Source organism: Capricornis sumatraensis, chromosome 4, assembly GCF_032405125.1.
Source record: "Capricornis sumatraensis isolate serow.1 chromosome 4, serow.2, whole genome shotgun sequence".
NCBI classification, from domain to species: domain Eukaryota; kingdom Metazoa; phylum Chordata; class Mammalia; order Artiodactyla; family Bovidae; genus Capricornis; species Capricornis sumatraensis.
In genome coordinates this window covers 127,502,217-127,518,842 of record NC_091072.1, presented here as the reverse complement: position 1 = coordinate 127,518,842, position 16,626 = coordinate 127,502,217, and the positions used below count along the sequence as shown (strand labels likewise).

At 40.2% G+C, this 16,626-nt stretch overlaps 1 protein-coding gene across 3 annotated transcripts in view; it reads right to left on the bottom strand.

Annotated features, from left to right (window-relative positions):
- The window catches only part of ITPR2 (inositol 1,4,5-trisphosphate receptor type 2), a 598,268-nt gene that overhangs the window by 66,885 nt on the left and 514,757 nt on the right, over nt 1-16,626 (bottom strand). For all 3 annotated transcript variants that reach the window (XM_068970194.1, XM_068970196.1, XM_068970195.1), the window contains 2 exons: nt 15,892-16,057; nt 2,603-2,763 (listed from right to left, as the gene is read on the bottom strand). In XM_068970194.1, coding sequence (XP_068826295.1) covers nt 2,603-2,763; nt 15,892-16,057 — 327 coding nt within the window. The remainder of the gene's footprint in view (nt 1-2,602; nt 2,764-15,891; nt 16,058-16,626) is intronic.

The window sequence follows — 16,626 nt, the reverse complement described above, 5'->3', positions numbered from 1 at the left end:
TTGTTGTACTTTAGGTTTATTATTCACCTCCTCTTCTTCAGTTCAGTCAGTTCAGTTGCTCATTCGTGTCCAACTCTTTGCGACCCCATGAATCACAGCATGCCAGGCCTCCCTGTCCATCACCAACTCCCGGAGTTCACTCAGACTTATGTGCATTGAGTCAGTGATGCCATCCAGCCATCTCATCCTCTGTCATCCCCTTCTCCTCCTGCCCCCAATCCCTCCCAGCATCAGAGTCTTTTCCAATGAGTCAACTCTTCGTATGAGGTGGCCAAAGTACTGGAGTTTCAGCTTTAGCATCATTCCTTCCAAAGAACACCCAGGGAAGCTCTAAATTCTTTGGCTTTAAGAAAAGGAATGTTTCAGACTTCAGTGTATTCTCCAAAATCTTTAGTCCAAAGGACATAATAGATGACTGATAAATATATATTAATTAAATGTAACTCAAACTTTTAAAAAATACAGCAGTGTGAGGTCACATTGTATTTACTTACTTTTCTAAATTTAAAAAAAAAAATTGGCCACACCTCAAGGCATATGGGATCATAGTTCTCCAACCAGGGATGGAACCCACAAGCCCGGCATTAGGAGCATGCAGTTTTAACCGCTGGAGCAATAGGCAAGTCCCGAGGTCACATGTTAAATGAATGCTTACATGATTTTTCCCTAGTAAGCAGAAACAAAATGCTTCACACAAATAGTCTCTGAGCATCTTGAGATCAAGAATAAATGATGACTGTGAGTGTCTATTCTCAAAATGATAACCTGTTTCCTAGTTTAGAAGGAAGAGAGGGCAGATAAGGCTACACAGAAAAAAAAGAAACAATATTAGGTTCTGCCCACTGTCATATAAAAATGGAGAGAAAATAACTTACAGGAGGATGCATGTCCATAATAAAATAGGATGAAAAATGCTGAATTAAAAAAACTCAGTTTACACGGAGCTCTCCTGGGACACGTAAATATTGTCAGGTAAGGTAAAACAGTGCAATGTTAAGATGTTGGTAACTTAGTAAGATGTTAGCCTCTGAACATGTTCTTTGGTTGTTCATCATATTGTAGCTTATGCCTTCCTAAGTGGATATAAGCTCCCAGAGGGGAAGATCCAGACCCATTGTTACCTGGCTCTCCTGACACTCTGGTGTTTAAAATGTTATCCTTGGGATGGGGCTTCCCAGGTGGTGCCAGTGGTAAGGAATCCACCTGCCAATGCAGCAGATCCAAGAGATGAGGATTCGATACTTGGGTCAGGAAGATCCTCTGGAAGAGGGCAAGGAAACCCACTCCAGTATTCCTCCCTAGAGAATCCCATGGACAGAGGGGCCTGGTGGGCTACAGTCTATAGGGTCATAAGGAGTTGAACACGATTGAAGTGATTGAGCACACACATTCTTGGGACTCAGCATTAAAGAGGGTCTTGGCTCTTCGAAGGCTGCATTCTCAAATAATTAACACAACTTTGGAGGATGGTTTTTGAGGCAAAATCCAATATATGGCCACGTTTATTATAAGAATACAAGAATTTCTATCAGATGCAAAGATTTGTCATTATTCAGTTACTAAGTCATGTCTGACTCTTTGTGACCTCATGGACTTGCAGAAGACCAGGCTTCCCTGTCCTTCACTATCTCCCAGAGCTTACTCAAATTCATGTCCATCGAGTCGGTGATGCCATCCAACCATCTCATCCTCTGTCATCCCCTTCTCCTCCTGCCTTCAATCTTTCCCAGCATCAGGGGCTTTTCCAATGTGTCAGCTCTTTGCCTTAGGTGGCCAAAGTACTGGAGCTTCAGCTTCAGCATCAGATGCAATGATACTCACTAACTCAATGGACAGTGGGTTTGAGCAAACTCTGGGAGATGGTGAAGGACAGTGAAGCCTGGTGTGCTGCAGTCTATGGTCGCAAAGAGTTGGACATGACTTAGTGACTGAACAGCAAAATACATATCATGGATACGGGAAAGTTGCAACTCTGACTTCTCTTTAAGCCAGTTCATTTTAATTTTCTATGAAACAGAAGAAACTTTGAATTGTGGACAACCATACTCTCTATGCAATGCTACTGATCGTGAGGAGGAGTCACAAGCAACTGGACACAGCAGGATCAGGGCAAACCCATCACCAACACTGGTCAATCAATCCAAAATGTACACTGACAAAAAGTCAATGCTGTCCCACTGGGGTTGAACATTATCCCCTCCCCAAACACTCTTTAATTGCTTAAATGCTTGATTTCTGAAATTCAAGGCATTTCTTGAAGTATGAATCATGTGCCAATGTGAAAGTTCCAGATTTGGGGAACTGAGACATTAGTGATGACAGGAAGCATGAGGTCAGACGATGACAGAAAGGACTGAATTCACTGCACAAAGAATTCTCCAGGAAATACCATCTGTACATCTGAAGCTTAGATACGGTTTGTATAACCAAGACGGCCACTAAGATTCAGCCAGGAAAGGGGTTCTTTAGTGATTGACAGTCCTATTTAAAAGTTAACAAAATGACTCCTAGAACCTTTGCATTCTGGAAGAAAGGTAGGGTAGGGAATTGGAAGCATACAGAATACAGTATAGTCATAGATCCAAACCCTCCCCTCACTCACCACAATCATCTGAGCCACGTAACTTTCAGGTCCAGTATATTCAGTTGGGTCTTTCACCTTCACCAGGACTAGAAAGTACAAATAATGCCACATATTGTGTTCTGACTTGATGTGTTCCTCAAAAGAAACCGTTTTATTATCAAACTTGTCCCTCTCGAGTCCTGCAAAAAAACCATGAGAGACAATGTGTGTAACGTGTCATTTAATCAGCACTCACTTTTGGCATAAAAACATAATCATTATTGTGAAGAAACATTTTCTGAAAGAGCGTGACAATTTAAAATGTTATGATTAAAAACAACGCAGTACACAAGACCTCCAGAAAAAATGCCAGAGTTTTTCATTTCTTCCCAACTAACATTATCCCCTGTGGATCCTGGGAAAAGTGGAGTCCTATTATAGATGCAAAATTTGCAGACAATTTAAAACGTAACCAAATAAAAATTGTCAAATTATAATAAATTGGACCTCAAGTCTAAGAAAAAGAAGTCAAAATGATTGTGCAAGAAAAAGCATGCATGCTAATAATCGGGGCAGGAAAAAAAATGCCATTTTATCCAGGAACTTGGGTAAAAAGAGAAAAAAAGGCAGCTAACAGTCATCTCTCTTCAAAACCACTTGTAATCAGTGAAGGGCAAGAGAATGTCCACAGAGATCTGTGCTCCGAATGCAATAAGGATTCACAGGCTTGTCCCACCCTTAGACTACTGTGTTCCAGGCATTCTGGGGAGGGGAAGGTCTGATCAATTTCCAGGGAATATTTTTTTAGCTTCTGGAAGAACACTGAGGAGAGGATCTGGGTAGTAAGATGCTTTTCTCTCAAAGGCTGAAGGGGAGATGAAACGAAATGAATGGAGATGAAGAAAAACGTCTATGGAAAAATGAATTAGGCTGCCAAGTAAAATGGGGTGTTGGGATTCAGTCTGGTTTTGCAGTTCGGATACTGGAGAAGAAATCTGGAAACTGAATTCCAAAACTGGCTACTTTCTTCCTAAACATATTTTTTTTTTAAAAAGTCATCTGGCCCTTTAGGCATGAAGAAGACCCTTTAAACAATAAGATACAAAGTACATAAATCAAAAAAAGTCTGTCCCCAATGAAGGTGTGACCTTTTAAATTATATTATTGGATATTTTTACGGGAAATACCATAAAATTTAGCTGGCTGATGGTCATGCCTCGTCTTACTTGACCTATCGTCAGCTTAGCATGCTTCAAATAAAAATCCAATCCTCTCCTCAAAACGAGCTCCACCCACGTCCTCTTTTCATTCCAGTCTTTCAGTTTTCAAGCCAAAAGTCTAGAGTCATCCTTGAATCCTCTGTCTCACATGTCACATCCAATTCATGTTGAAATTCATTTGGTACTTTTACAATTTGCCCCACCTTCACCTTCCTCTGCTGGGTCCACAAATCTGTTCTCTACGAGGCTCATGAATACCATTTTTTCTAGATTCCATATATATGCTTTAACTATACAATACTTGTTTTTCTCTTTCTGGCTTACTTCACTCTATAAGAGGTTCTAGGTTCATCCACCTCACTACAACTGACTCAAATTCATTCCTTTTTATGGCTGAATAATATTCCATTGTATACATGTACCACAACTTCTTTATCCTTTCACCTGTTGATGGACATCTAGGTTGCTTCCATGTCCTGGTTATTGTAAATATGGCTGCAATGAACACTGGGGTACAAGTATATTTTAGAATCATGGTTTTCTCACGGTATATGCCCAGGAGTGGGATTTTTGGGTCACATGTCAGATTTCTTCCTAGCTTTTTAAGGAATCCCCATACTGTTTTCCATAATGGCTGTATCAGTTTACATCCCCACCAACAGTGCAGGAGGGTTCCCTTTTCTCCACATCCTCTCCAGCAATTATTGTTTGTAGATTTTCTGGTGATGGCCATTCTGACTGGTATGAAGTGATACCTCATTGTAGTTTTGATTTGCATTTCTCTAATAATTGAGAAAGTAGCTCTGACATATATACAGTGTGTGTGTGTGGGGGGTGGGGGGTTAGTGGCTCAGTTTTGTCTGATTCTTTGGGACCCCATGGACTGTAGCTCACCATGGAATTCCTAAAGCAAGAATGCTGGAGTGGGCTGTCATTCCTGACCCAGGGATTGAACCCAGGTCTTCTGAATTGTGGGCAGATTCTTCACCATCTGAGCCACCAGGGAAGCCCATATATACACTATGGTATATAAAATAGATAGTGGGAAATTACTAAATAACATAGAGAGCCCAACCTGGAGCCCTGTGATGACCTAGAGGGGTGGGGTGAAGGGAGTGAAAGGGATATATATAATTTATGACTGATTCACATTGTTGAATGGCAGAAACAAACACAAAATTGTAAAGCAATTTTCTACCAATTAAAATACTTTTAAAAAATTAAAAAAAAAAGAAATTATTTTGGCTGTATCTTCAACATATACCCAGGATCTGATCACCTCTCACCACCTGCAAGGCTACCACTCTGGTTCGAGCCATTATCATCACTCATCTGGTTTACCCAAATAACCCCCAGGCCTCCTTGCTTCCATGTTTCCTCTCTAAGGTCTGTTCTCAACACAGCAGCCAGAGTGGCCCTTTAAAAACCTGAGTAGGATAGTGTCTTTCCTCTGTTTTAAAACCTGCAGTGGTTCCTCATCTCCTCAGAAAAAAGGTCAACTTTCTTACAATGGCCGATGAGTAGGGTTGCCAGGGAAAATACAGGATCCACAGTTAAGCCAAAAATTGAAAAAATAATGAATAATTGTTGAGTTTAAATATATCCCATGCAAAAAAAAAAAAAAAAATATATATATATATATATCCCATGCAATAGCAGCTTGCTAAACCCTATGTGATGTGGCCCTCCAGCCTTTCTAATCTTATCTCCCATCTCCTCTCCCTGGCTAACTCTCCCCAGCCACCAAGGGCTTCTCTGCTCTTCCTGGCACCAAGATCCCTGCCTCAGGGCCTTTGAACTGTTTCCTCTCCCTACAGCTCTCTTCTCTCTGATATCTCTTGGACTAACTCACTTGCCTGCTAGTTTTTCTCAAACCTCACTTTCTTAATGTGGCTTAATTTGATTGTTTTATTCAGTCTGTCCCTCCCTTTCTACTGATACTTTTGATCACGCTTTCCTTCGTCTTACAGTGTTTTTCATCTCCAAACAGACTGAAAATAGCTGTATCAAAGGTGTTCAATTAAACTGGACCACAAGTCTCAGGTATATAGGTAAAAATTATTGTGCAAGAAAAATGCAGCCTGCTAATTAGCACAAAAGAAAGGCATAATGTTTTATCTGGGAACTTAGACATGAGCTTATTATGTTGGTTATTTACTGCATGTCCACAGGTAGATATATGTGTCTCTTTTCTTCAACAGTGGTCCCTGTAGTTTAGAACATTGCCTGGCACATAGTCAGCACTGAACAAAATATTAATTGAGTGAATTAAGAGTATATCACTAAGAACACAACAGAATTGAAGAGATTCAGGAAAGAGTGGAATATAAGCAGAAAGCAATGAAGCAGTAGAAGTTGCAAACTGGCAGAAATCAGGAGGCAGAGCCGCAGGTAGAGAGAGGGAATTAGAATGGCCCTAGAAAAGAGAGAAAGGGGGAAGCTGAGAAAAAAGTTGGGTAGTAGCGTATGGTGGGGCTGCGGGTCTTGCTAAATTAAAGCACCTGGCTCTCCATGATGGCTCTTTTGCTTACTACATTTGTTATCTTAAATTGCTCATGCAGTCTTTCAATAAATGCTCATTATTTTAAGAAAAAAAAAAGGAATATGTCACTAGGATTCATAGAATCCTAGGATGTTCCACTAGGATGCATATAATCAAAAACAAATAATAGCAGTATTGATGACATGGATAAATTGGAACCCTCCTATACTTCAAAAATAGTTTAGCAGTTTCTCAAAACTTGAACACAGAGTTACCATGTTACCAGCAATTCCACTCTTAGAAAAAAATGTATGTCCACACAAAAGCATATACATGAGTGTCTGTAGCAGCATTATTGATAATAGCTAAAAAGTAGAAACCCAAATGTTCATCAACCAATAAAAAGATAAACAAAGTATGGTATATCCGTACAATGGATATTTTTCTGCAATAAGAAAGTACTGGTGCATGCTAATGTGAACCTTGAAAACACACTAAGTGAAAGAAGCAAGTCACAGATGACCACACATGATACGATTCCATTTATACAAAATGCTTAGGACAGGCAAATCTAGAGTGACAGAAACTAGATCAGTGGTGGCCTAGGGCTGAGGAGGATGGTCAGTTTGATGGGAAGGAAGGGAACAGTGATGGCCAAAGGGCAGGAGGTTTCTTTAGAGCGCAATGAAGATGTTCTAAAATTATGATGATACATGTACACCCGTGGCTGATTCATGTCAATGTATGGCAAAAACTACCACAATATTGTAAAGTAATAAATTAAAAAATAAAATTATGATGCTAGATACACAACTCTGAACATACTAAACCCACTGAAAATGTATACTTTAAATCAGTCTATCATAAGGTTATGTAAATTATATCTCAACAGAGCCATTACAGAAAAATGGAGAAAATTTTAAAGTAGCTTTCTCCTAGAATCCAATTCAAACAATTACCTACCTACGTACCTGTTGCAAGGTACATAGATCTATAAAGATAAAAAGATAATGTCTACCATCAATCAATCCATAATAGGGTAAAGGAAACAGACAAATTATATTACATTCTAAGTGGTATAAACTATCAAGGAAATATAAAGGAGGGCAAAACGAGTGCTGATCAGATACATTTTAAAAGGTCTCAACAAGGCATAAAGTTGTAAACGTCTGACCTATGAAACATGACCTTGGCAAGTAGAGAAGAGATGATCAGTAAGAAAGGGTACTTAATTTTTACTGAGCACCTATTTATGCTGAGAACTATGAAGATGTTTAAATATGCTATAATAACAACAATAATCAATCTGACCTTTCAGCATGTGAAAAAAGAGATTCAGAGGGATTTCATTGATTGCTCATGTTAATACCTCTACTTAGTGGAAAAGCCAGCCAATATTTAAATAAAAATATTCCTGACTCCAAATCTATGTTCTTTTGCCTCTGGGCAGGGGAAATAGCACAGCAAAAATTGAGATGAAAGCAAATGCCCTGTTTGGGGTACTGTCAATTCTTCTTGTATGGTCAGGAGGGAACGCTCGGACATGAAGATGAAATGGTACATTTGGCACAAACCCTGAAAAGTTTTACACACAAAGCTAAGGAGCCTGCACTTTATTCTGAAGGTTTCTGAGTGGAGCCTAGCATACTGGGTGCTGCGCTTTAAGTAATTTCTGCTGACAGGATTTAGAGGAAGACTGTGAGAGAAAAGGAGAGGGTGGGAGTCCAGGGGGCCAGAGCATGGGAGGAGGCATGTAACGGAGGGAAACTGGTTGTCTTTCATCATCATTAGATCTTACTCTCTAAGCATCACAGTCCACTCGTGTGGTTTCAACCAGCATCACGCTGATGATTTCTCAATCTTTATTCCCAGTACCGACCTTTCTTCTCAACTTTGGATTTTATTTCCCGCTGCCTCCTGAATAACTTTACAGGCATGTCAAACTCAACTAATCAAAGATTTATGTTTCTAGCCCTTCTTCTCTTCTGCTAATGAAGTCCCTGTCCACCAAACCTGATGCTGCCCTCAGACTCAGGGACTAACTATCCACTCTGCACACGTCCTGTGGCCGCCCTGACTTTCTCACTATTCTCCAAACACACCAAATCCTTTGAAAATCCTATGCCTCTATCTAGTCTCTTTCCCACTTTATAGGAATTCCTTCTCCAAGAGCCAGCTCAACCCCTGGCACCACTCTGACTCCCTTGGTTGATCCTTTCAGTGTCTTTCTGCAAAAACTTGTCTGTTTCTATTGATTCCTTAGGCTCTACTACTTTATTGTCTGATTTATTTTTTGTATTACCAGCACCTGGCATAGCAACTGGAAAACAGCTGACATTCAACTAAAGTTGACAGAATAATTGAATATATGAATAAGAGATTGAAGAGGACTCACAAATGAAAACTGAAGAGGGCTTGATGTCCAATTAGAGGTATAGATTTAGTAGGAATGAAGGATGACTGACTTTTCTGACTTGGTGAGCGAGTTTAAGGTAATATCAACAAATCAAGAGGAAAAAAATTGAAGGAAGAGATTTTAAAGGGAGGATATGTTTGATATGGGATGGGTTCCGCTTAAGATGCCTATAGAAAAATTAATGCTGGGATGCTAGGTAGGAAGCTGGGAACTCCAAAAGAGCATTCACGATGTAACTCTACTAGTTCAAGGATAAATGACATAAAACAACAATGAAAGCCAGAGCACTGGATGAGATGACTAAAAAAGAAAGAAAGGATGGGTAAGAAGAGTTCTGTGTGCCCAATACGAACTTTTCCGGAACAATGAGAAGACTACACTTATGCTGTGTTTCACACCCAGGACGACTAAGGTAAGGGCACATATCCACTCAGCAGCCAGGCATTCCTATTCCTCTTCTCTGCTCTATTTTTCTCCTAGTCCTTGTCATCATTTGACACTGTATGTGTGTTAGAAAATAAGCTCCATGATGACAGTGCTTTCTGTCTGGTTTTGTTCACTGCAAGATCCTACTACACTGTGGATATAAGTATTGAACAAATAGATGAATGAATGACTTTCATGCATAAGTTTAGAGAATAAGAGAATAAAACAGTGCATAACATATAAGAGAATAAAATCACGCATAAGGTATAGAGGAGGAATTAACATACCAAGAGAAGAACACAGATGCTTTCCTCACCAAATAACCTTTATTTCCTATTCAAGCATCTAGAAAGATCTTTAATTCCAGGAATCTGACTCTCCTTATGATAGGAATTCTGACCTTTCTCCGTTTTGTTATTCTGTTGCACTTCAGCCTCTAGTAATTCAAAATTAATAGTTAATGTGGACAACAGAGCCAAACTGTTTCCATGCTTACTGCTTCAGCTCTGTCACGTGTTCATCACCACCCTATCATGACTGCCTTCTGGATCCCTAAGCAATTGTTTTCTGAATCATAACTGATACACCTGGTCATGTCTTTAAGGCTTAGAAGTCCCATCTGCTCTCATTGCCTGTCACAGTACCTACCTCTTCTGCAAACGCTACTATGAGTATCCTTGGAATATTCCTAGAGCCAATTCCTACTGCGGAGAATCCCTTTCCTGTTATTTGATACCATATTCCCCTCTGGATCACAATTTAATACCAGACTGTTCGAAGAACCGTTTCTAGATTAAACACAACTCTTTTATAGTCTTCTAATACAACTCCCAAATATCCCACGTTTAAATCACTCTTGAAGATATATTATTATAATATATATGGTATATATTTGGGCTTCCCTGATAGCTCAGTTGGTAAAGAATCTGCCTACAATGCAGGAGACCTCGGTTTGATTCCTGGGTTGGGAAGATCTCCTGGAGAAGGGAGCGGCTGCCCACCCCAGTATTTTGGCCTGGAGAATGCCATGGACTGTATAGTTCACAGGGTCACAAAGAGTCGGACATGACTGAGCCACTTTCACTTTCAGTGGTATATATTAGATCTTATATGTAATAAGCGATTCCAGGAATGAATGCATATCTACATATACATGATCACAACACTTTATACATATTTCTGCTTTTTGAGGGCAGAGGATAAAGAACCCTTAAGTTACTGAGGTCACAGGGATTAGCAGCTATAGGAACTTGGAAACACTTTTCAATATTTAAGTTTCTAATTTATTTTAAATGTTCATACTAAATTTGTTCTACTTTACAAAACAGTTGTTCCAGTATAAAAAAATACTATTTAAATTTGTTGTTTGGTTAACTTACCTAAATGGCCTCTCAAATATTTGAATAAATATGAAGTTTCTGAACAATACACTACATTGATCTAATACTTCTTGATCTGTGTGTGTGTTAGTTGCTCAGTTGTGTTCGACTCTGTGACCCCATGGACAGTAGCCGGCCAGGCTCCTCTGTCCATGGAATTCTCTAGGCAAGAATACTGGAGTAGGTTGCCAGCTCCTTTCTCCAGGGGATCTTCCCAATCCAAGGATTGAACCTGGGTCTCCCACACTGCAGGCAGATTCTTTACCATTTGAGCCAGGGAAGCCAATACTTTTTGATATCTCACACTATATATCCCTGTGGATATGTGTATGCCACAGAAACTATACCCTACATGTAACAAAATTTGGAGTAACTTGGAATTAGTGAAATTAAGGTTTTTGTCTACAGTATAGAGTAATTTAGGATTTACTTGCTTTATTTTCCTTTATAAACAATAAGCCACATAAGTATAGAGACAATGTTAATTTGGAGGTGACTAATTGGATAGTCATTCATTAAGCAAATATTTATGAATAATCTCCAATACATACTGAATTGGCCAAAAAGTTTATCTGGAGTTTTCCATTACATCTTACAGAAAAACTCAAAAGAACTGTTTAGCCAACCCAATAACTGGAAGCATAAAAATGGGTAAGATGTAGATGCTGATCTCCTAAAGAAGAGAAGTTACCACGTATTGAAAGCTTACTTTCAGCTAAGCACTGAGTTAGGGATTTTTATATACAAGACTTCATTTATAGCCACCACAACCCCAAAACATGGCAGCATATTCTTCACTTTCAAGGCGAAAGAAGGCTTGGCTAAGATCACAAAGCCAGGATGGGGAACCAGTGTAGACCCACATATATGTGACTGTAAAGTTCATTTACTTTCTATAACATGGCAATGCATAGTATCCAACAGAGGAGATAAGGCTACGGAGAATACGTACAGTACCCTAGAGCTAATCATGATTGAAAAATTTAGCAGCGAATGCGTTTGCTCCAGATTAGTAAGACCAGAGAATGCTGAACTCATTCAATAACAATTTTAGATCTGGGTCTCAGAGAGAGGGTGGTCGTTCAACAGCCTAGGAGTTTGGGCATTCTAAACAGAAACACCATAACTGAGAACAGAAGAAAGAGTTAAAGATGAGTAACACGTTGAACCAGACCTTGAGCTATACATGGGAGAACAGTGGAAGGAAAGACAGGCAGAAAAAAGAAGAGGCCCAACTGCAGGGCATCCTACATGCCAGGAAAATCAGCGTTTTTGAGTTATAGTCTGTACAATGCTATTGATGGTCTTTTGAATAAGGAAATGATGAGCTCAATGTGGAAAATTTTGTCTGGCAGCACTGAATAGGTCATTTGGGGGTATGAGCCAGGGTAAGCCTGAAAAACCAAGGTGTGGCTGTGGGAATATGTGGAAGGAAGTGAGTGAGATTGTGAAAACAGATTCATTAGCACGTGGTAAGCAGTGCATCTGGAAGAGGAAAAAGGAGATGCTTAGAATGATGGAGAAGCTGCCAGCCCAGTAGGTTGTCATCAATTGCAATATGGAAGTCAGGATAAGCTGCTGGGTTAGAGGAGGGAGATAGAGAGGCATGATGTACGGGTTCGCAGACATGGTAAAATTGGCTGCCAGGAAGTCATACCTTTTAAAATGTCAATCAACTGTGGAAAACAAAGGATGAAAGTTTGGAGAGAGTCTGGAGCCTTGGCCACATATTTGGCAATAAACTGCATAGAGCTGTGTTAAAGAGGTCAGCAGAGGGAAGACACAAGGAGTCAATGATAAAATCATGGGTTCTGAGAAAGTCTGAGCCCTTGTGATGGACCCAGAGAATGTGCAACCTGAGCTAGAAGAAAAGGTCAGCAGGAAATTCATGTTGAGGTTTGAGACAAACACTTCCATTTGGGGAAGAAGCTTAATGTGATATTTTAAGGAATTTATAGGTTACAAGCTTTTTGATAACTTTGAAAAGCCAGAGAGGATTTTGATATTGAAGGGAAAGCTCAGAGGAGCAGGAATGGGGGTGAAGTGATGCACTTATTTGCTGTTCATGCTTTTTCTTGTTAGAATAGGGGAGACAGGATCATGCCTTAGGATGAGATTCACATTGTACTGACAGGTTTTTCCAAAGAGCCCATGTTTCAGAGGCAGGGTTCTGACACAACAGTCATTGTGATTGTGAAGAAAAAGGCTTTGAGGAAGCAGGGTAAAGGCAAAGACCACGAGACACAGGAAACTCTTCAAAGGCAGTTGTCTTTCTTCCTCTGTGAGGCTCACCCTTCTGTTAATATATAACTCTCTTCTCAAATCCCCCAATTACTGTACAACATCTTCCTGACGCCATGTCAGTCTTGCGTTCCTCCACCTAATCTAGACATATAAAGAGAAGACTCTTTTCTGTGTCATTTCCTTCCAGCAAGTCCCTCCCCAGCACTGTGCAATCTGGTCCCTGCCCTTATCCACATGGAAACTCCTAAGACTCCAAAACCTCCTAAACAAGAAATTCAAAGGCTGTGTTTCAATTCATGTTACTGGCCTTCTCTGCTTGGGCACAGTTGATAATCTATTGTATTCTTCCCAAGGCTATTTTCTCCTTTCACTTTCACGTGCCATCTGTGCCTGGCTGTCCTCACACCATTCATACTGGATAGTTCTTGTGTGTCCGTGATCCCCTTTCTTTGCTGATGTTTTCCACTTGAATCCCATTGTCTCCTCTTCTTACTTGGAAGCCTTCCTCCACACTAGCTTTTTCTATCCCATTCAGGCTGAGGACTCCCCAGTACTGTCTCCTTCTCTGAGCCTCAGACATATATGTTCACCTCTGTGCCGGGTGTATCCCACTGGGGTGTTCAGTTGTTGCTCAGTCGTTCAGTCATGTCCAACTTTTTGCGACCCCATGGACTGCAGCATGCCAGGCTTCCTTGTCCTTCACCATTTCCTGGGGCTTGCTCAAACTCATGTCCCTTGAGTTGGTGACATCATCCAACCATCTCATCCTCTGTCATCCCCTTCTCCTCCTGCCTTCAATCTTTCCCAGCATCAGGGTCTTTTCCAATGAGTCGGCTCTTCCCATCAGGTGGCCAAAGTATTAGAGCTTTAGCATCAGTCCTTCCAATAGATATTCAGGGTTGATTTCCTTTAGGATTGACTGGTTGAATCTCCGTGCAGTCCAAGGGACTCTCAAGAGTCTTCTCCAACACCACAGTTCGAAAGCGTCAATTCTTCAGCACCTAGCCTTTTTTATGGTCCAACTTAGTACACACCTCATTTTCAGTACTTTCAAAGCCAAATTCAGCCTATGCCTACCTAAAATTGTTTTTATTCTTCCATTCTCAGACTCAACTTTTGTTACTATCATCCACCTGGGCACCCACATTCTTTCATATCCATTACAAACCACTGAGATTTAAGGATTCTGTGTGTGCTTATGCAAGCTCAATCATGTTCTACTCTTTGCGACCCCATGGACTGTAGCCCAGGCTCCTCTGTCCATGGGATTTTCCAGGCAAGAATACTGGAGTGGGTTGTCATTTCCTCCTCCAGGGCATATTCCGACCCAAGGGCTGAACTTGTATCTCTTGCATCTCCTGCACTGGCAGGCAGATTCTGCCTCTCCAATATTTAACTCTGTCCATTACCCTGAATATTGCCATCACTACCTGTCCTGGATCAAGGTTTCTTTACCTCTTCTGGACAATGGCAATAAGCCTCCACCTGGCTCCTCTGCCTCCAGTATTGTTCCCCGATGAACAACTTCCCATAGCTGCCACAGTGACTGAAAATAATAATTACACCCTGTATCTTCTATTTAAATTTCTATAATGATTCACCATCTTCACCATCTATAATAAAACCATAAGGATAAAGTCCAAACTTTTTAACATAAGAGGTCACGCATAGCCTGGCCAGTCTCTTTTGCTGGCATACCCTGCTCTGAAACTTTCACTTTAGCAACATCAAACTGTGAAATGAAGATTCTTTTCATCTGTTTATAGGAAATGAACATTCTTTTCATCTGTTCTCCTCTCCATGCTTTTCATTATGCTAGCCACTGTGCTTCTGCCCACTTTCATATGGCTCTCTCCTTTCCATCTTTTACCATCAGCTCCATCACCATCTATTCCAGGAAACTTTTCCTAACTTTCTATGCCCTCTACTACAGACCCATGAAATGTTAACAACCTTTAAACTTCTCTATCATTTCCCTAATGCATTAGACAGCAATGGTATTTTTTTTTTCTATATTTCACAATAGACTGTGGATACCCTGGAGACGGGCATGTTGAATCTGTGCTTGTTTCCTTGGAAAACAGCTCAATTATTACAGGTTAACATCTGGCACACTTCCACCTGTTGGAGTGACATTGGGAAGGCTTGGATGAGCCATTCAGGGAAAAGAGACAGGTGACAAAAGGTGAACTGAGGAAGGAAGGGGATTACTGAGGGTGCAGTTTAAGTTACATAGAATAAATGTTATCTATGTTATCTACTATATAATGAATGTTGAAGCCCTTATGCTTATTTTGTGACTTCAGCTCAATACGGAAAAATAGATGTTGAGTATCCCCAGGAGTTGGTGATTATTCAAGGAGGGGAAAGGGGGACTTCTCTGGCAGTCCAGTGGTTAAGACTGTGTTTCCATGGCAGGGGGCTTGGATTCAACCCTTGGTTGGGGAATAATATTCCGCATGTCACAATGGCGCAGCAGGCAAAAAAAGAAAGAAAGAAAGCAAAACTACATCCATGTTATAGCTTCTATAAAAGAAAAGGAGGGGAAAGGATCCTAGGATGACTAAGCCAGCTAAAGAGACAACTAAAGCCAGAAAAGGCTGAGGTCTATGAAGCAGAGGGTGGAGCCAAAGGACATAATGAGGACGAAAGGAAAGTTGGGTGGGTCTGAGAAAGGAAGAGGAAAAGGACAGGGTGTGAGAGACGGGGAGAGAAAGACAGAAACTGGGAGAAAGCAGAACTCAGAATGGAAGACAAAGTGCTGCCAGGGAGTAAAGAGGTCAAGCTGCTGGAACAGTCATCTGTGGATTCATAGTCTAACCAAATAAAATAAAAATCACTCTATTGTTTAATCAATATGTTATTGTGATGAAAAATCTGTTTGCCAGTTGGTGGAACCTTCTGGCATTTTGCAACACATGCTACAGTTAGAGAATCATACAAATGGCAGAAATAATGACAAGAGAGCTTTGGGATGTGATTCTTCTATTTCTGGAAGCAGAGTATCCCGGTCCAATGCTCAGTTACATAATCTGAATTTTGTCCAGCTTTCATTTTGAAATAATTTTTCCCAAGGCATGACAAACAAAAAATCCTTCCATCCCCTCCTTTCTAGTGGGTAGTTTCTTTTTCTCTTATTTTAGTATCTTGAGAACACTCACCACAGATGAAGCACGTGGTCTTTAGAATTTCTTCTTTTTTCTGTTTTTCACTTCTGAGATCAGCAAAAGTATCAATGATAACCCCAAAAATCAAGTTCAGAACGATAATGATGACAATGAAATAAAAAAGAAGGTCATATATCACACGGGCGGCAAACAAGGGCTCCTGAAATAAAACATTTTAAAAACATTAAAAAAAAACCCCTCTATCATGTATGTATACAAACTCACATTTTCAAGGCATGTTGATTTAGCATATTGTCTAGCAGAAAGTACATATTCAATAACTGTTTGCTCAATGACTATAAGCAGTATTCCAAGTTGGAAAAAATAAGACCCATTTTCTATCTTCGTTTACTTTATAAGTTTTGTGAGGAAAACTTTCCAGTCTGTCCCCAGACTCCTTCCATGGACTTGTACTTTTCTTCTCCAAAGGAGGGATTTATCATGTGTTAAAAATCACTTTACATGTAATTATGCTAAATGCATTTTGGTGCAGTGGGCTCCTATCCCAGGAGCTACCCAGAAGGTAAACAAATGCCATTTCCAAAGATCAAAGAGACTGGAAATTTGAGTATCATCTAACGGTCTGTCCATTTCTGAAGGAGATTTTGCTCTTGGCCTTATAGGGTCAAGTACATTAACAACTCGAGCATATTTCTACTTGATAAATGTTATTAAATACACATTAGAGATCAGATAATCTAGGTGTTTCATAGATGAAGAAACGTGAGA